Source organism: Anguilla rostrata, chromosome 7 (assembly GCF_018555375.3).
Source record: "Anguilla rostrata isolate EN2019 chromosome 7, ASM1855537v3, whole genome shotgun sequence".
NCBI lineage: Eukaryota > Metazoa > Chordata > Actinopteri > Anguilliformes > Anguillidae > Anguilla > Anguilla rostrata.
The window spans coordinates 7,245,503-7,265,984 of NC_057939.1; the positions used below are offsets into that span (position 1 = coordinate 7,245,503).

The 20,482-nt window shown below is 46.7% G+C and overlaps 1 protein-coding gene across 3 annotated transcripts in view; it reads right to left on the reverse strand.

Moving 5' to 3' along the window:
- Positions 1–145: 145 nt before the first annotated feature.
- The window catches only part of usp6nl (USP6 N-terminal like), a 71,436-nt gene continuing 51,099 nt past the window's right edge, over positions 146–20,482 (reverse strand). For all 3 annotated transcript variants that reach the window (XM_064342575.1, XM_064342572.1, XM_064342573.1), the window contains 9 exons: positions 14,652–14,759; positions 13,987–14,096; positions 11,222–11,270; positions 9,807–9,927; positions 9,381–9,475; positions 8,998–9,063; positions 8,659–8,758; positions 8,283–8,435; positions 146–4,290 (listed from right to left, as the gene is read on the reverse strand). In XM_064342575.1, coding sequence (XP_064198645.1) covers positions 2,651–4,290; positions 8,283–8,435; positions 8,659–8,758; positions 8,998–9,063; positions 9,381–9,475; positions 9,807–9,927; positions 11,222–11,270; positions 13,987–14,096; positions 14,652–14,759 — 2,442 coding nt within the window. In that variant the 3' untranslated portion in view covers positions 146–2,650. The remainder of the gene's footprint in view (positions 4,291–8,282; positions 8,436–8,658; positions 8,759–8,997; positions 9,064–9,380; positions 9,476–9,806; positions 9,928–11,221; positions 11,271–13,986; positions 14,097–14,651; positions 14,760–20,482) is intronic.

Below are 20,482 nucleotides of genomic sequence, written 5' to 3' on the forward strand. Positions count from 1 at the left end.
CAAGTTCACTCGAAAGGACAGTTTACTCCACTAGGCGGCAGAAATTCCAAAGGGAACTCATGGAGAAATTCATGTTTTACCTTGGTATAATAGATTACAAGCGTTAAAAAGAAGCGATGAACAGAAAATTCAACTCAACCCGGTGTTTACTGAAAATTAATTTGGTTTATTTAGTCTCTTATTCACATTAAAATCTATGAAGTATTCCATATTTGTAAGACCATGAAAATGTCATTGGGTGTATCACATACTACGTAATACCATACTGAAAAATATCGTCCTGATCCGTAGCCTATATATTAAAACGAGATTATAAATCCTACATTTATATACATTTAAATCATATGAAATTAATTCAATATTTATTATTACCATTGATTTTAGAAAGTCATTTTGGAATCAATCTACACAGCTTGGCATTTCTGCTTGGACCGGTTCAGAATGTACCAGCCTATACTGAAATGACTGGACTACAATTACAAAAAAAAAAAAGACAAAATGCATTCAATAAACACAATATATATAAAGACTTTTTTATTGATTAGGCAACAGTATTCACTTAGTAATATGGTGGAAAAAATTTTTTTTTGGGGGACATTATCGTAACAGGATTTCAGCGTGAGCGTGAAATAATCCTTGTGATCAAGGAGTAAGACAGCAAGGAGGTGGGAGGTCAAGTTAAAAAAAACATGACAGTGGAGTTAATTCCTTGCCATTAGAAACAACCTCTTCATTTCTGAAGGATTTCTCTAAGCACTGAGAACACATTTGAACTTAAAAAAAATTTGAAATCCTGACATCATCACCCTTCAAAATACTCAGTTCAGTGTAGTGCTCATGTTACAGTGTAGACTAATACAGAGAGTGAGAGCCTGAGGCTGAGGATCAGATTAATAAATTAAGGATAACATGCATGTGAGCAGTATTGAGCCGTTACAGGCAAATGGCTCATCTGGCCACACTGATCACTACACATTGCAATGCAATGTTCGGTTCAGAAATAAGGATTATTGTTTGAGTGTGTGTGGCTATTCTGTTTTTTTTTTTTCTTTCAAAATCAAGTTTACGAATAAGCAAGACTGACACTGCAAAGCAAAATATTCTGCACGGTTACTTAAATTTGCATTTAAAAAATGATTCCAAAATAAAGCATGACAGCAAGTACAAACCACTCCAAATGACATAATGAAAATATAGTGTATTAAATAGATATACAGTCTGTGGTCTTTTTTCTCCATTAGAGAACACGCACAGCTTGTTCCCCAGCTAACAAGCGACCTTCTGACACCTCTCTCTGATGTTTCCGCAGCAACGTGGTGACGTAGAGTCAGCACCCGACCAGCTGCACTTGCACAGTGAATGCCGTTTGCACCTTCAGCCACGACAGATGCATGCGTTGGGAAAAAGAGCGGTCTTGTAAATTCAGAGTTTTCCCCACCAAAGCTCTGAAAGGGAAAAGTAATGAAAAGGCAAATTTTCCTTTTTCATTCTTCTACCAATTTGATCTGAGGAATGAATGAGTGGTTCTACAATGCAATACAAAAACAACACTCTCACTGTTAATCTGAATCAGTGTGCAATGCCGTCCATTCACATCTTACGTGACCAAACCGAAATATGATCTGGAATGATTGTGGATCTACCGATTTATATGTGATTTGGTGATGGAATAAATAAAAGACTAAAAAAAAGCATACAAAAGCGTTACGTACTGTAGTGTGCCACAAATAGTGCTTGATATACAGTCTTTAAAATACACGTTCCACATTATAAATCTCACCTGAGAACCATATGAAAGGCTACTCCGTATCTACCATTTTCTTTAATTGAGCACCACACTGTAGTAGATACTGTTAATGTGCTGTTAATGACTGTTTAACTGTCAAACATGACGAAGACTGAATTTACCATAATATTAGAATTATTAGATGTAAATGGAACTCAAATTCCCAGAGTGCTCTTGAAGACATGTTCCGCAAGCAACAGAAATGTATTGGCTGATGTCAGCAATGCAAGACAAATTAAGCAAAATACTCCTTTGAGGGAAATCAATACATTTTATGTGATAAGATTGGAGGCATCTGTCTATTTTTGGTCACTGAAAGAATGAAAATACTTTCAGCTCTGGCAAGTTTAGTCATATTCTCATCAGATAGAGCTTTATTTCCTCTCATGGAAAAATACGATATTCACAACTATATAAAAGAAATTGACCTTCTAAAGTAGATATTTGGAAGTAACCCAGTAAAAAAAATATAAAGATTTTAAAATAAAGTTACTATATTTTTGACACTTGGGGAAATAAAGAACTCCAGATCAGTATATTGAGGAATCATAAACAGCTCTGTATATTAACTAAACCTTTACTGTACATTTTGTTCTACACTATAAGCAATAAACATCTGGCGTTAATTTTTAAACAACAACAACAAAAAAAAAACTCTAAAGTACTTAAAAGAATAGGATTCATAAAACCCCAGAAGCTGGTGTGCTCAGTCACATAATTATGACTTAAGCTCAGTATGTCACATAAAAACAACAAAAAAAAAACAGTTGAGAGAAAAGTGAGAGTAGTAGCAACTTTCCCCACTTTTGTTACCATGCAGGTGACCCTGCAGCAGTTCACTGTCTCTCTCTCTCTCTCGCACGCTCACAGCAGCATAGACTCTTGCATGGCAAACGCTTCTGGTGCGTGCCTGTAGTGTGGTCCTCCGAACACTGGGGGGAGCTGCTGCTGCCTCGGCGGGGGCTGCTGCTGCTCCTGATACTGTGTCCTGTAATGGCGCAGGCCGTCCGGAGCCGGCGGGTAGCGGAACTCGTTCACGGGCGACATCTGCGCCTTGTGGAAGCTGGGCGATCGGGGCACGCCACTGGAGGACTGGGGCGAATCGCTTTCGTGGCTCCACTGCCGCCCCCCTCCAGCCCCGCCGCCCCCCCCGTGTCCCTCGGGGTGGTAGGGCGGGGGCGGGGGCTGGTCCACCCTCCTCCACCCCTCCTGCCCGTAGTCCGAGGGTGCGAACGCCGGCACGCCGATCAGCCTGGTGGGCTGCCGCAGGAAGCTGCCGGGGGCGGAGCCGGAGCTGTCGAACTGCGCGCTGGGCTCCGCGGGCGCCACGGTGATGCGGGCGGCCGGCGCGGCGCTGGGCGGCGGCGGCCGGCGGTAGGTGGCGTAGGAGTTCACGAGGGCCTTTTCGGGGGAGAGGCTGGCGGGGGCCCTCAGCGCGGTGCCGTAGTGGCGCTCGTCCGGCCGGAGGTCCACCGGAACGCCGCCGTACGCCGCGTGGAAGGGCGGGCCCGCGCGGGGCCTCCCGGGGGAGACCTGCAGGGGCGGGCCGAGGGGGGGCCTGAGCGGGGGCCCCAGGTACGGGGGGTTGGGGTAGCTGGGCGAGGGTCTCCCCATGGGACGCGGGTCCGGGCTGCCCACCTGCAGCGTGTGTTTGGGGGCCCGGGGCCCGGTCCCGATCTCGGCGCCGCCGGGCGCTCGGTTGGGGCTGCTCTGTTTGGGCGCCGGAGGCCCGAGATGTCCCCGCAGGGGCGGCTGCTCCAGCTCCGGCGCATCGGCGAAGTCCTGCTCCAGCCCGGGCACGTTGTCGTACTGCGACGCGTTGGAGCCGCGGTTGGCGTCGGCCACGAAGCCGCCTCGGGAGCGGGGCCGGCGGTGGGGCAGCGGGCCGTCCTCCGGGCCGGACGGGGGCGGCGAGCCGCCCTGGATGAAGACCAGGCCCCGCCCCGCGGCGGTCCTGGCGGCCTCCAGCCTGGTCTCCGACGGCTTCACCCAGCGCGGCGTGAAGTCCTTGCGGCCGCCGGACGCCGCGTTGTGGTTGTGGTTGGCCGTGGCGTGGTTGGCCGCCCTGGGCTCGTCCTGAGCGGCGGAGTTTGGCGCTACGCCGGGCCCCGGGGATGAGGTCGCCGCGGGCGGCGGCTTCCGAGGCTCCGCCTCCCCGGAGCTCCCCCGCGAACGGGCCTCCCTCTTCTCGGCCTTGTGCTGCCGCACCAGCTTCTCCAGCGAGTTCCTCCGGGCCCGGCTGCTGGGCCGGCTCCCCTCCTGGGGACGCTCCGGACCGGAGCTGGGCCGACCCCCCCCCTCCTGGGGCGGCTCCGGACCGACGCTGGCCCGCACCTCCTCCTGGGGGCGCTCCGGACCGGCGCTGGGCGTCAGCGGCGTCTCCGCCGGCTTGGCGTTGTGGCTCTGCCCGTTCACCATGTGGTTGGCGGTGGTGGTGGCGGTGGTGGTGGCAGGCTCGGGCGGGAGCTGACCCAGGGGCTTCTTGGGCAACTCATCCTCTTTACCTGGTGAGGCCAAAACCAAAATGGACGTTACACTTCAGTGACCGTAAACCATTCAAGTGGGGGAAAAAGAAAAACAACTTTTAAGGCAAACAAATACAGAATGTGCACAACATCATGCAATACTGCAGCCTGAAAATAAAGAAAGAAAGAAAGAAAGAAAGAAAGGCAATTACAGAAAGGAAAACACACCGTCTTACATCCAACTACTCAAACCACGGAAAAAAAATGCTTGAATATATTATCCGCAGGAGCGATTGTTTGCACATCCCTGAATGTCCAATTACCAGCTGCCCCTCATCCAGCATGTTGTTTGTCTATGTGACTCAAGTGCAGAATGTGTAAACATACAGTAGAAGTGAGAGGATTCTGCTCAATAAAAAACCAGTCAGTGAGCAGCGACTGCATCAAAGAAAACAAAACAAAAAAATACACCACACAATGAATAAGCACACGCAACTTATAAAAACACGCTGCATATTATATACATCCCCATTGTGAAGCAAAATTCCAGAAAGAAATTGAAAAACACCAATTCAAAAAAAAAAAAAAAAAAAAGCACACCTTTTTTATATTTTCCAACCAGCACGAGAGATCACGAAAAACACTTAGGACATGAGACACGAAGATATACAAAATGACAATGATGATGACGATGATGATGATGAAGACAACAACTCCAAATGTCCAGGAAAACAACAGCTGTGAGGGACAGACCTACCACAGACACCGCAGGCCATCGCAGGGGAGCGAGTGAACGCAATTGGACAAACAAGAACTGCGGTGCGTCGCTTGACAGAAAAATACAACCCCAAGAGAGGACCCACAGACCTGCTCCTGTTGAACACTTGTTTTTCTTTTTGAAAGAAAAGACTTGATCTAACTGGTTTCCAACAGGCACTTAAGGTTACACATGAACTTTATAATAATCGATAAGGCACAACCTCATAGTAACGCCGGTGTTGCCGGCCATTGTTAGACTGTCACTGAAGTTCCCCTGTACAGGGGGAAATGGTTGTGGTGTGTAAAGCATTATTATAAACTGTTTCATGACTCATAAATATATGCTAACAGAGCAAACCAAGAAAACGTTCTGAAATCCTGGGCAGGGGATACCCGACAGCTCTAGAAGTGGTGAAATAATGTAATGACCGATACTTCAATGCTTTTTTGATGCTTCTATAATTCCCACCTGACGTCCACACCCCGGAGGGGTAAGCAAAAATGTTTCCTCAATTAATTTTTTTACATCCTCCCTAAATCTATTTTAATAATGACATTCGCACTTCAAGGAAAATCCATATCCTAACCGAGACTCAAGCTCATCTCTTGAACTCTTAATTAAAGAAATATGATGCAACTGCTGTGAGAAATTGTCGCGGCAGTCCGAATGCTCCGGTTCCTTCGGGCTTTCAGACATTTTAAGCTTCCAAAGTACGAGCTGCGAAGACATTTCCCTTCCGCTTCGTCTGCGAAGCCCTGTGCCCGTCACTTGCGTTGCGCTCGGAAGGTGCCGGAGAGAACGCCGCAGCGAAGGCCAGGCAGCGGAGCACCTCTTCAGGCTGGAGCGACTACGCAGCCGCGAGGTTAAAAAAAAAAAAACGCTCTCTCAATTTTTAATGAGCTCCCGGGGTGGAGCTGAAGTCGAGGCCTTCGGTGAAACACTCTTATGTAAGAGCAGCCATCTGCTGCATTTCAAACACATGCAAAAAAAAAACACAACAAAAAAAAAGACCTCAGTTTCCAAAGTCTCTGTCACATTTGGGTTCTGATGTAAGCCGAGTTTAGTTTCTGTTTTTTTTTTTAAGTAAGGGAGGGGGTGTGTGTGGAGGGGGGGGTGGACTGGACTGGACTGGACTGGACACCATGCCATTTTGGGGTGATGTGAATGGGTGGAGCCATCACAAGGATAGACGGGCACCGTCAGCTGGCACGCTGCCCGCTCGGACCATCGCCATGGCGACGCAGCGCGCCCACCGTGCGCCGCTGCAAACGCCACGCCCGATGTTTCGAGGGGCCAGCGTGCGTTAGCCAGGCTGGAAACCCCGGGGGGGGGCGGTCTGTCTGTCAGTCAGACAGACAGACGAAGGGAGGGAGGGACGGACGGACGGACGGACGGACACACGGATGAGGACACAGGGTACACCGCTCAGGCTTGCCCACCGCTTGCTGTTGTAGGAGGGAATGTGTCCCCCACTCACACCCAGTGATTTGTAGGCTGGACGAGAGTGTCGGAGGAAGAGGGGAGAAACGGAGATAGAGCAAGAAGATTAATCACAAAAAAGACCCTTCTCAACAACAGGACCTTGGTCCAAAGTAGGGGTGCAACGGTAACAGACTCTAAAGGTATGACAACAAAAGAAATATTTTCACAAATGCCAACGTGTCTTTTGTATTGACCATTTTCTTATATATCTTTTTTAGAGCAATCATTAAAATGAGCACCTCAGTCAGTTCATTTCATATTTATTTGCCTGGCTTTATACTGCATTTATTTATTGAACAAAAACAAGTTACTGGGTATTTCATATTTTAAACCATTTAATACACTTTCTAAAGAATAATAACTGTAAAAAGTGGAAGAGATTAAGGTATCTTGCACCTGACTATCGTGCAGGCTACAATTGTCTATGGCAGATTATTACTTTTAATGAACAAAAACAAAAATAATTTGGACTCAAGTAATTTGGGATATTACATTGTCCTTGAAACACTTCAAAAGGATTAAAAGGACAAATTTAATTACTTGGTTGAATCCTTCATTAAGCATTTGTGTCAATGCACATGCCCCTTACACAGTCTGCAATCTTCACACTGGCTTATAACGACAGTGACTATGCAAGCAAGCTAATTACCACTGTGGTACAAAAAAATAACATGTACGTATTTAAAACACTTATTTATAAACACACATTTATGCTAACCATTGTAAAAGTTTAAAATATGCCATCGCCTGACAGAGTACCTCACGTGAAAGGTTCTGCAATATGCTTTATGACGTGGCTATGCTATACGAGCATGACTTGAGGGATGATGGGACCGCGGAGCTGGTGAGATAGGTTTGAAGTATTGCCTCTTTTGGCCATTCCTTCTAAATTGCCCACAGATCAGGACCTTGTCCTGTACCGCGGTCCCATCTCTCTTGTTAAAGTCAAAGAAACCACGGGACTATCGAATTGACCCGTTTACTGTGGGGCCCGGAGACGGACTCCTTGTAAATTTTTACCAATGGCCCGAATGGCTGTTGGATTCATAGCTTTCAAACGCGTGTATTGGAAGAAAAGGTCAGGCGTCCTTCATCTGAAGTGAACTGTCAAGTACGCTTGTGGAGTATCAACAAATCAAAGCACCATAGCTACATATCATGAGCTGGGAACATTCATAATGGGCATACAGTGTAGAGTCTTGCTCCTTTGTCTTGCAGTTTTGTATTAGGTGCCATATTTCTCTCAGACTTGTGAGAAAACTTGATTGTGTGACGTGATCATGCATCATGATATGCTGTTTGACTTTTGTAACACGGCATGGTCATACCGATATATCAGCCCACCACTAGTCCAAACCTTGTGCAAGTATGACATCCAAGTGTAGTGTTAGTAAGCTAAACTCTGCATTCAATGAGCATTCAAAGACCAAAACAGTGTGTTATTCGTACCAAGAGATTCAAACATTGAGTGTGTTTAGTCTTAGACATCCACACGGACTGTGGTCTGAGACCTAAACCATGCATGGGAACTCAGTGGAAGTAAAAGCACAAAAATGTGCTCTTACTCAGATTAATGTCCACTGAAATATTTGATCTATGGATTTAAGTGGCTCTCGTGACCTCTTGTCAGAAAAATGAGTGAAACTTACTAAGCGGAGCGTGACACGGACAAACTCTCGAGGGGCTGGAAGGCCCCACGAAGAATCGAATGAGGATAATATGAAGTTTCTTAAGCGGATTATCTACTCTAAAGCAGGAAGCGTCCATTCAGGCAGAGGTGGGGATTTACCTGGCGCGGGCAGCTCCAGTTTGGAGCGTCGGAGTTCCGACATGGAATTCTGCAGCTGTTCGATCACAAAGTCGTCGTCGAAGAAGAAGTCCTTGGCCAAGCTGACCTGCAGGAAATCCACAAGGTCTTCCATGGACAGCTTCAGCAGGTGCTCTGTACAGAAACAGTACTCGGATGAGAGAAGGACACAGGTACAGAATCTTCCATAGGGTCTGAAGATGGTGTCAGGTCTCTTATAGGATGGCGTTGAAGAGACAGCTTTGGATCTTTTATGGAGTCTGGGTAGTGTGTTTAGTGGGGTTTGAGGATAAGGTAAAACACTGTAGTTTATGGAGCATAATATTTCATGGGGACTGAGGATAATGTAGTATCTTACTTTTATGGAGTTTGAGGACAGTGTAAGACATAGCAGTAAGGACTCTCTCTCCCTCAAGGATGTAGATGTCCCATATCCTGAGAGTCAAGGTGAAAGGCGTCTACGCAGAATCAAAAAAAATCACAGCTATTACTATCATTTTATAACACATCGTACTGGGCTGGAATTGCCCAGTAAAGACTGACAGTGTTTTCCACGGTTTTGTATGCAAATGTTCACCTCGCGACAGTTGACTTGTATTTAATTTCATAACCGAAGAGAAATATGAAAGAGTAACAATAACCATATAAAATGTAAAAGGAAAAGCTTGGGGGAAAAGCAGAGAGAAGAGTGACCTACTCTATCAAGAAAGCACTGGAAGAACCACTTCATGGTGTACAGGCTGGTGAAGACTTCCTGGCTGTCCTGGGAAACAAGATTCAAATGACAGGATAACAGAGTTTCCATGACGATATTCAAGAGAAAATGGCCGCACAGTCAAAGGGCACTTGCAATCAGACTCAAAGACACTTAAATCAGACTTGCTTGTGATTGTCTTGACGACACCACTGACAGTTTAGAATTATCACTGATTTAATTATTTATTGATTATAATGAATTATGACTACAAACACATTTTCTAAGACTGATTAGTGCAGTCTCTCTGATGGCCACTGAAGTTCTAAGCAGCCTTTCTGAAGTCTGTCACAGAGAAAGTCACCACAGTTCTTCAAAGCTCTCACCAGATGTTGCTTGAGTTTGGGCATCATCTTCTTCAGAATGCGGTCATGGTGCTCCTGAAACCTCATCAGCTTGGGGAAACCAGGAACGAAGAAACCTGGGCACGAGGGTGTCAAAGGTCAAAGGTGAATATATGAAATCACAAATACTGAATGGCCTGCTTGTGCCTCGGAATGAGCAGCAAGGCTACACTAGTCATGTTAACGGTTAACAATGTGGCTGAACCTTTGTGCGTCAGGTCCCAAAGCAGGTCCCAAGCAATTTCTGAACGGGCTCCACACAGTGTTGGGTGCACTCTAGACATCAGGCAAACCTAGAGAACCCTAGATAGGCTGACTGGTCCATTTAAACACTTCTATGCTCCCTGCAGTTATAGGTCTCAGAGAGGTCAAACTGACCATGCGTGGCTTCAGAGCGGTCCTGTTTACCGTGCATGGAGTGCTTCTGACCGGACAGCAGCTTGACCAGGGCCCAGAACGCGTCCTCCTCGTTCATGTAGATGAGCAGCAGGGCAGTGATCTGACTCATGCCCTGGCAGTAGCCCACCTCCTGCACGGAAGGAGAGAGACAAAACTCCAGCGTTACTACTGCGCAAAAGAGCTGTACGTCTACTCATTTACAACACCTGGGCCTTTTTTTTCCCCCGTTCCTAGTGCTATATGATATGGCTCCGACATATTTTTCACATATTTATCAGCCTCATAGGTCTCACGTTTCACTTTAAAAACCCACCTATTCCGCAAACGCGAGGCAGATTCTACATTAAATAATTCATCTGAAACCAACCACCACGTTTTAACAAGGACTCGGAAGCATCAAAGGGCAAATGCGCATATTCTAGGGGGCGTGCAATGCCCCGTCCAATCCCTGGTGCAGGAGGTGCACAACCTTGTACAAACACCATCAAATGGAGCTCAGGAAGTGAGACGTCAGTCCAATAACCTGAGCGAATTCAGTACCCGGTCTCCCATAGCTGTTGCCATAGCAGCCCTAATACCTAATCATTTCTTCCTCGTGTCAGAGCCAATCATTTCACAATGTTTCGAGATGCTATTCAGATATCTTTTTTTCCCCCCACAGACAAAAGAGACAAATGGCAGATGGAAAAAAATAACCTGTCCTCTACCCAAGGCTGACGGAGGTAAAGTTCCGGAAGGAAAGACGATTATTGGTACAGAAGGTCAAGAAACTATTTGTCACGGCATGTTATATTTAGGGCCCATACATTTAAAAGCCTTTGCAGGAGGAGTGTGTACACCTGCAGTCACCACACACGCTCTCCGGTGAAGGTGATAGATGCAGCAGGGGGCTGCTGGAATATTTAATAATTCATGCGCTCCTCTGCTGTTCTCTGGCTCTCACTATTTTTATCAGAGCCCACAATGAATGAAAAATGAGAGCTAGCAGGTGAGAGGTCCTCCAAAAGCACTTCCTGCAGCGCGTCTCTCAGACGTTACATGTGAATTTTAGCTGAACCAGCCTTGGGGTTTCTTTACTTCTATAATGTCAGCGCCTACCAAAGTCAGCATTCTTTCTCTTTATAAGGGTCTCACTTCTCCCTGTGTGTGTGCGAGTGTGCGTATGTGTGTGTGTGTGTGTGCTTGCGTGCGTGTGTGTATAGGATAGAGTGTGTGTGTATGGAAATATCACAAAAATCAATTTCCATCATGAACACAGGGGATCGTTTTACTTGAAAGGGGAGGATCGATCCTGAAATTATTCAGCTTTGTTTAAAAAAAAACCAAAAAAACCATCGACCGAAGAGCCCGATAAATAAAAAGAAGGGGACCGCATCATCTTCTCGTTTGCCGGGGTGTGGTCGAGCGGAGGCGAGGGAGCGTACCGTGTTGTACATGGAGTAGGCCGTGAGGACGTGGAACAGGGCCTGCTGCCTGGGAACGAGAAGGTCAAAGGTCATCAGAAGCCATTCTCTCATCATGTTACAATGACATCATCATCAAAGACCTCAATGCCTTCTTAGTAGGTCCTTGGCATCGTTGCGCCACAGATGCCTAACAGGAGCTCAGACTGCAAAGCGTTGTGCATATTACTCATTTCGACAGACAAAATGTCACCGGTAGATTACTTTTGTCAGGGAAAACAGCGTGAATTAAAAGCCATAACCCTCTGAGTCCGTACACCCAGTTCCTTGCCCAACCTCCCAAATTAGCTCAGACTCAATAAATATGCAATAAGGCCTGTTTATAGTTCCATTACAAGACTTTCATGAACCAAATACACGTTTTTTCCCCAACATAACGAACATAACTGAAAAGTGTCAGAAAGAAAAGCTCAAATAACAGAAACCAAGGACAAACCCATAAGTTGGGTAGAAGATTTCTCTAAGGCATAGAGGGAGGGAAGGCACAGGAAAACGTGCTGTGCAAATACAACATATTAAAAGCTCAGAGTTTCAGCTCAGAACGTGAAGCCAATTTTACCCAGCACGAAAACGCCTCTCATTTCTTGTGGAATAGCTTCACTGTGTGCATGTGAGGCTGCATTTACAAAGGCCTCTATGTGACCGGTTGGTTAAAATGCCATTAAAACGTCCACTGTGGCTGCACAAATTCACTTATTCGGAAATGTAAACTGCAGAAAATCAATAGTCAGTTAGAGAAAAGCAGCCAAACTCACATACACATTCAGCAGTGCACTTTCCACTGTAAAAGTGAACAATAAGAGACCAATAATAAAATCTACGCACATTTTGGTCCCAGGGCTTCACTGACACAATTTAAAAGCGCCATTTCATGGTACACTAGACTAAATACAACCTCAGAATAAAATTTCCTCCTGAGGTTTTATAGAGTTTTGAATGAGATCCAATCACAAAGGGATATCGCTCTGAAAACATTATGAACATGTACAAATATTAAACTGTGGGGGGCTTCAAACAAAACGAATAACATCATGAATATCAAAATGAAACGAAAACACAGCTTTAGCTTTAAGTTGAATATATCACCTTATCTCTTGAAGACACAAAGCATTAAAAAAAAAAAATCACCTCAATTCAGAAAGCCCAGTCAATTCAGCAGAGCTACGCTAGCATATGCTTCTCCTCTATAACATGCCGACATGTCAACTGTTTATTCCACACCACAGTCGGCCAAATGATACATCAGTAACTGCACCAGAAGTCAACAGCCCAGCCTAATTAGCGTATCCTTTTCCGCTAAGCGATCAGAGTTTCTAATAAGCAGTGAGGTAGGAGGCACCCGCCACCCAAACCCGCCATCCTTGGGTGATGTTTATTGTAATTAATTACTTTTAAAAAATATATGTTTATGTCATGCCTATGGGCAATTTAGAGTTTCCCATGAGCCTAACTGGATGTCTTTGGACTGTGGGAAGTAACCAGAGTACCTGGAGGGAACCCACACACAGGGGCAACACGCAATCTTCACACAGAAAGGCCCAGGCCGGGATTCGAACCCAAAAACCCTTTTTGCTGTGAGGTGACAGTGCTACCCACTGCACCACTGTGGATTCCACTCTCAGTCTGGAATCTATATGTGTATATACATACACACGGTGGCTGGCTGACTGAAATCCTTCTTTCATTGGCTGACGCGAGAGCCAATCGCGCGTCGCCTGCGGGGCTGTCGGCCACAGTTGGCACGGACACGATCTGGATTCGTTACCAGACTGCAGGCTCCACCCACGCACTAGAACAGTGCCTCAACAGGACAGGACTAGCCATCCAGCAGCCTACAGATTCTTCTTTTACTGAACGATCGAACAATAAGGAATACGGTGTAAGGCTGACAATGAATTACGAATGTGGACTCGTTTAAATTTTTATGTTTCGCTATTTGAGCCCAGAAAAAAAAAAGTATTTCTCCTGGAAGCGTAGAGGGAAGGAGAGGAGGACTTCAGTGATGAAGCACAGCGTGTGGCCTCTTTGCAGCTGGGCCCGGGGCAGTGTGGGCGTCTGCATAAAGAGCTTCACTGTGCCCTGAACGTCCCTGGTTCTCCGCGCGCAGAAGCTCGCCCGACAGACCGCTCCCCATCCCTTCTGCCTCGCGTCCGTCGGAGACCGCAGGGAACAAACCCGCGCTCTGTTCCGGAGCAAACCCTCCCAAATATTCCGTTCCACTTTCTGTGCGGCAGCCCACTCACTCTGCAAGCCCCGGTCCCCGGCCCGGCGATTTACAAAACCGACACAAGAGCGACTGCGCGGACTACGGGGAGACGCTCGGCAGGCTGCGAACCAGGCCACACGACTGGCTTTAAAAATGTGTGACGGATGAGGAATCCTCACGCTCCGGATCCTGATTGGCCAAACGAATGGCTGCTTTGTGACGAATTCCGTTTCACAAGTCGTAGCTTTCAGAGGTCACAGTTTCGTAATGAAAGCGTCGCTCGGAATAACAACATAAACAAATGGAAAAATAAATGAACACTGCGGAATAAACAGCTGCATCATTCTTCCCAAACCCACACTTTAAATTTTTTATTATTTTTTTATTAACTGTTGCAGTCCCCAAGTGAATGTCCAGTAAATGACCTGTATGAAGACCAATAAGAATCTGACAGCACTCCTTCGTGGGACACCAAAGGGGGCTTGTTATTAGTGAGAGTAAGACCCAGCACGGGACTCACTTGACGTCGTAGCGGTGCATGAACATGATGTGGTCGCGATACGTGCGGTTCACGTCCAGGTCGATCTGACGGACGTCTGGAGACGTCCCTCTCGCCCTCAGCTTCAGCTTCTACGGAAGGCAGGAGGGATGAGAAGATCAAGCAGGAAGGAAAGAAGGAAGGAGCGAGGGAGAAAGAGAAAGAGAAGAACATTATTTTAAGCCACATTCCTCCAGCCTCCGCTTCACAAGTGTCAAGAAATTTAATAAAGCTGAGCTCGGTTGGCTCAAAGTGACTCAGTATCGCAGGGTAAACTGCCTACACACAGCCTCCCTCAATAATTATCAGCTTGCTTTTTCATTAAGAAACCCACGAAAACTCATGTTTAGATAGATAGGGGTTTTTTCTTTGTTCTAATTTTGGAAAGAATCAATAACAGAATCTCAAAAGTGCCCACATACAATTTCACAGCAGCAACCAGGGCCCTCACCTCTCACAGAAATCAAGTTTGTGCTTCATAAAAGAAAACCTGAATGACAATACCGGTGTCAAAATGCACACATGATAAACAGACAAAATTCAAAATGGCACATTTGCAGCTCCATGTGCACTGATGACTTTTTTGGGGCACACAGAAACACGCGTGATCCTGGGACACGTGGTGGGAGAGAGGCGCATCTGCGTACCTCATAGAAGTCCTTCTTCTCCGCCTTTATTTTGGGAATATCCAGCAGGAGGCACCACACCTCGCCCCGGAGCTGGAGAGGGACTCCCTTGTAGATCCTCCTCACCAGCTGAAAGGACAGATCCAAAACCAGGTCTGAGGACACTTGAAACTCAAGTCACGGACAGAGCCACTTGGGATACGGACAGACTGATCTTGCAGATTTGTAATATTCAGTCATTTCAATGAATTATATGATCTGGGCTTAGGGTAGGGTCTGTCTACAATTTTCTGTTGACACAGAAGGTCTATGTACTGGTATAGGGGTTTGCCTCCCACCCCCAAAGAACCCAATGGACAGTGGCTACAGAGCTGGTCCGACTGATGAAATCATCTAAGGGAGGGGGTTTGAGTATTTTCCAATGTGTGGACCTCCTCTTCACTAGCACACGGTGTATGACTTACAGCACACACCCTGCTCACAGCACGACTCTATTTGAAGCATACCGTGCTCTGTCTGGTTGCTCTTTCCAGTTACGATGTCTGTGCTGGCCCTCCAGCAGTGGAATGAACGACAAACATGGTGGTCAGCACGAGAAGAATCGTCAGCCATCTTCCGGGGCAGACTAAAAAAACCCGCCTAGTAAGACCGCACTTAGCTTCTCTCTGATCCCCCACATCTTTCCACCCCTGCCATTAAATTCAAGTCATTATGTAATTTTGTATGGTTTTATAGCTTTTTATGCCTTGTTAGGGATGTTCACTGGCATGATTTCACAGTTTTTAAGTATGGTTCCAGATGAGCATAGTTAACTTAAATTTAGTGCTTTTGTGATTTTGCATGTACTCACTGATCTGGGAATGCTGTTAGCCAGGTTTGGCACCGTTCTCCAGTGGCTATATTATGCACTCTTATGCTGCTAAATGAATGCAACGTAATGTGATGTTGCCAGGGCGACAAAGAGATTGCGACATACACAGGACGCTCGAAAACAGAAGCTGGCTATTTCCCTGCTAAATTTAATGTTTGTTCACGATATAATGAACCAATGTGTGACTGAGGAGGAAAAAAGGCATTAGAGGCTTACTCGGTGATCAGCTGCAAGCATTTTTCTCTTATTTCCAGAGTTAATGAATATCACACTAATTAGGAAGCCTTTTTTCCACAGCTCCGGCGACCTCCAACCTAGTTGACACCCTCCCCCCTACCACCCCCTCGTTTTAGCTCCCGCCCCCTCAGTTTGAGAATGTATTATCTGACGCAGTGGTTCCCCAAACCTCTCCTCCTACCCCAGCTGGATCCAGGTATTTGATGCGTTCCACCTCAAGCCCACCGGGTACGACTAATGAAGCGCTTGATTTAGCAGTATCAGGGGCGCTTTGAGATGGAACACATCAAATACCTGGAGCTGGCTCGGGTTACCCAAGGAGAGGATTGTAAACCACTGATCTAAAGCAAAGCGAAGTAAACTTAATGATATTACGTTTTTTTTACCTTATGCATTATACAGTTTGGCTGCTTTTGGACTAAGTGAGATGTGTATGTACTAAATAATAAATTCTCTCTCCCAGTAAAAGTTTTTTTATTTTTTAATGAAATGACTATTACTTTACCTCGTAAAATACAACATGAAATACTACCGCTACAAATACTGCAGTCAGGACAGCAGAAACCCATCTTCCAATGCAGACTAAAGACCCACCTCTAGAGACTCACGCCATGGCTCCCCTGACCCTTCTTTTTATACAGTATCCATTTGTATAGATTAATATATACTGAAGCAATTCATGCCAATTACACTGCTCAAGGGTACAATGGCAGTGTCCCATCTGGCTATCAAACCTGCAACCTTCAGGTTGCAAGCCCAGTTCCCTAACCATTATACTACACTGCCATCCGCTGCCTACTTACAAATTCCTTCAGTATGCACTTATTTTATGTCGTTTTGGATAAAAGAAATGTAATTTAAATGCAATGCCGTTGTTTGTTTGTTTGGATAACTTTGCTCTTAATATTTATAACTCGGCCTTCTGTACTTTCGTGATGATGTCGCGCATGACTATTCCTCAGAGAAACACTGGCGATCTCCACTTCAGCAAGTCACTCTGGATAAGAGCATTTGCTAAGTGATTGTAACATAATATAATTTTCCGCATTTGATAACGCAAATTCTCTCAGCGTGCGCTTATCTGGAATGAGTATTTTGCCCTCATATTCCACAAGCATTTTAAAGGCTTAAGGCATTTCTAGTTTTCTTTTCACCCAGGGAAACACCAGGTAATTTACCTAACCCTGCACCATTAAGCCTGAGAAAGAAATTTATGCCTCTCTGCAGATTAAAACCCTCTAACGCCACATCAATGAAATAATCAACCGTAGAAGTAGACTGCTCCTCTGAGAACCTCCCTTCATTGATTCTGGTAAATGCATAAGTTACAGCAGGGTCGTAATGAGCACTCGCTTTCTCTCCCCCCCCCACCTCACTCTCTCTCCTTCCCGTTCCTCCCCTCCCCGGTGTGGCAGGTAAGCTTCGTAAACGCAAAGTTCAACAAAAGTGCGGATCACATTTCCGCCTAGGCCTCACACACTGCCCATGGCAACACCCAATGTCCGACGGACTATCCTCTAGTCAAAGCTAAATGAAGCCTGAAGCCATGTGGACACTGACCACATCCGACATCCACCTACATCCGGCATCAGCACGCCTATGTCAACATTTAGCATGAAGCTGTGTTTGTTCTGACATTCAGTCCAGCAAACGAGTATTTGCACAGCGCATCATGTCAGCACTGACTAATATCCGATCAACCGTGAATACAACAAAGCAGATAGCCAGGCAGGGCTCCTTGACAATACCGGTTAATGATACTAAGTACGACTACAGTTGATCCCTACACGGCCTTAACAAGGCTAACCACCGCATAGTTTCCTGAAATCTCTCTTGCACACAAGGGGAGGAAGGCAACACTGGCTCGATAAAGGCAACGATCAGCTGGTTAAGCGCACTTTTACCTTCAGGGTCCAAGGTTAACGCACGGCTGCCAGCGTTTTAACAGTACCATCAAACAAAACGCGTAAAATAAACCAGCTATGCCCATTAAAATGGTGTAGGAGATGTCACGCGTCGCATGAAAGTCACTGCGGACGCAAAATGAAAAGAAAAAAAAAGATAAAATGCATCTTCACGCAGCCTAAATGAGCAGACGGCCCTGTCTAACGCACCACGGGGAAGCAGAAAAAGGCATGCAGCTGTATCGTATGATGATCAGAGACTGCTCTTTGCTTGAGCCGGTGATCACCCCATCGCCACCCGCAACCTCATTAAATGTGTTAATGGCATGTTCCGGATGGTTCCGCGGACGCAGGGATCAATCAAACGGTCACCGCGAGATACGGAGAACCTCACAGAGAGCGCCTGTCTTTAATGCCGCCGCCGACACCCGATCCAGTGCCTGCTGGGAAATCTGCGAAGCGCGCCTCGAGCCTGTTCATTAATAACACTGAGCCCCGCTGCCCCGGTGCCTGCTGGGAAATCTGCAAGAATGCTACGACCGTGTTCCGTAATAAAACTGACCGCCGCTGAGCTAACCAAGCGCCTGTCGGGGGAATCCGAACCCGCTCTCTGACTCCGGCAGCCATAAATACCCGGTTGATGGGGTAGGGGTTAACCAAAGCTGACGGACGGTAAATTTTTGGATTTCAGGCAACCCGCTAGTGACTCAGCGACCCGAGGCTTAGCCCCAGTTAGAACCCACACTCAGTCATTTCTGAGCGGTTAGGAGCTCAGGAGGAAGACTGTCCTCCTAAAGGGTGCAAAACTGAGGGGGAAAAAAAAACCTGCCACAGCCGGTAATAACTACGATCCACATGTTCTCAGGTGGAACCGCAGGTCGGTCCGCTGCCAACACGGTGTGCAATCGCGGAGGGATTCCTCGGGTCAGAGAGGGAGAAGGATCAAAAGAGTTCTTCCCGGCAGACTGGCTCGGGTCTGCATCCTTGGCTGTTGGTTGGCATAGCAGACATATCCACACTGCTATTCATCTCACTGGGCTTAGTATGCCAAGAAGACACGGAGGCTTCTGGCACCTGAACCCCGTGACCTTATGTTCCAGGGGCTAGTGCTCCGTTCCTGCTTGGCCGCTCTGGACTCCTGGTTGTGCCCGGATCAAAAGGGCTGCCCTGCGGTGAACCACCTGATGAGAGCAGGAAGGGAAGAGGGGGACTCCGTGTCCTGAACTCCACCTTGACTGCGGGGCTGAGTCATTTGGGCAGTTGACATGCATGCTGGGATACGTGCAGGCAGTATGATAATCCTCTCCCGCTCTATCACCTCACGCCCTCCGGTGCTAACCTTCGCAGTTTCCGAACAGTGCTCTCCTACCAGAACACAGACACGGGTATTCACTAAGATACTCCATGAGGGAGAGGGAGATAGAGGGAGGGACGGAGGGAGAGAGATGTGATATTTACCTCAAAGATGGACACACACACACACACACACACACACACACACACACCTCAAATCTGGTGGCAGTCTGTGAGAGCAGGCGTTTAACCTGAGAAGAGCACTGCTCCTGCTCTGGGGACAGATGAGTGTTTGCTTTTGGAGAGATGAGGACAGCCAAGAGAACAGCAGCTCTCGATCAGCCAGTTATAGCCAGGAAGAAACTGCCGGAAGCTCTGACCTCAGAGTTGCCATGGAGCCCATGGCTCTTAACAACAGAGCTGAACCACAGATTCTCTAGTTGACAGCAACCATGTAATCAGCTCATGCGTTCCATATGCCCTTTGCCTTATTCCAGAAGGCTCCAGTTGGGACTGCAGGGCTGTACTAAAGCTTGTGAACGTTCACGAAGAGGTGTACCCAAAGCACAGAACAACGTGTGTCCATGCTCCCTCAAGAACATTCATAACATCCATCAAATTTAAATGTTACAGCTTCAAAATCAGACGCACAATAAGATGGAGCTGACCATCTGGTTACTTTATACCAGGTGCCCCCAATCTTATCCGAAAAGGGCCTTTGTGGCTGCAAGTTTTTGTTCTTGCCAAGCCCTACGACCCCCGTCCCCCCCCCCCCCGACTCAACTAATTAACTAATAATGCTCTTCAATCAAGTAGTAGAATTTGGTGTCTTAGTGCTAGGCTAAAACAAGAATCCTGCACCCACACTGTAAGGATTGGGGACCCTCGTTCTGTAAAATCTGTAGCTTGGTAAACAGTGCACAATACCCAGAATCCTCTTCTTCCACACTGAATTGCACTGTCCACAGTGGGGCCTCGAAGCCCCTGCTGCGCACCATTGAGAACTCTCACATGAAGCAGTTCGACTCGGCGACAGTAAAAGACAAACGCATTAAAACTCAAGCAGCCAGAACAGCGCAGTTAATCACGGCAAAAAGATTCTTCTTTCAAATTCCATTAAAATCAACTTCCTGGAAAAAAAAAAAGGTGCTCGGTTCGAGTCACCTGCTGGAGAGGAAGACAGAGTTGATGACTTGCATCCGAACCCATCCATTTAGATTATAACCAATAAGCCTTCCTACTGATTGCCATCGCACTTGGTGTAATTTACAGAGAACACTGTTGCCCATCGATCCAATTTAATCTGACTCTGCCAATATGGCCGCCGCATCCACATTTTTCATTGGACATCAATACTAAAAGGAAACAGCGAGTCTGCTGCATACTGGGCAAAATCAAGGACAAGGTCTTAGTGGAGAAAACGGCTCTAAAATGCCAGAAGGCCCCGAAGGTAAAGAGAACACTCCCGATGCTCGAGTTTTAGCGCGTTCACGAAAAAAGTTAAGACGAATGTGGAGCAGAGGCCGGAACACTGGGCAAACTAGGGC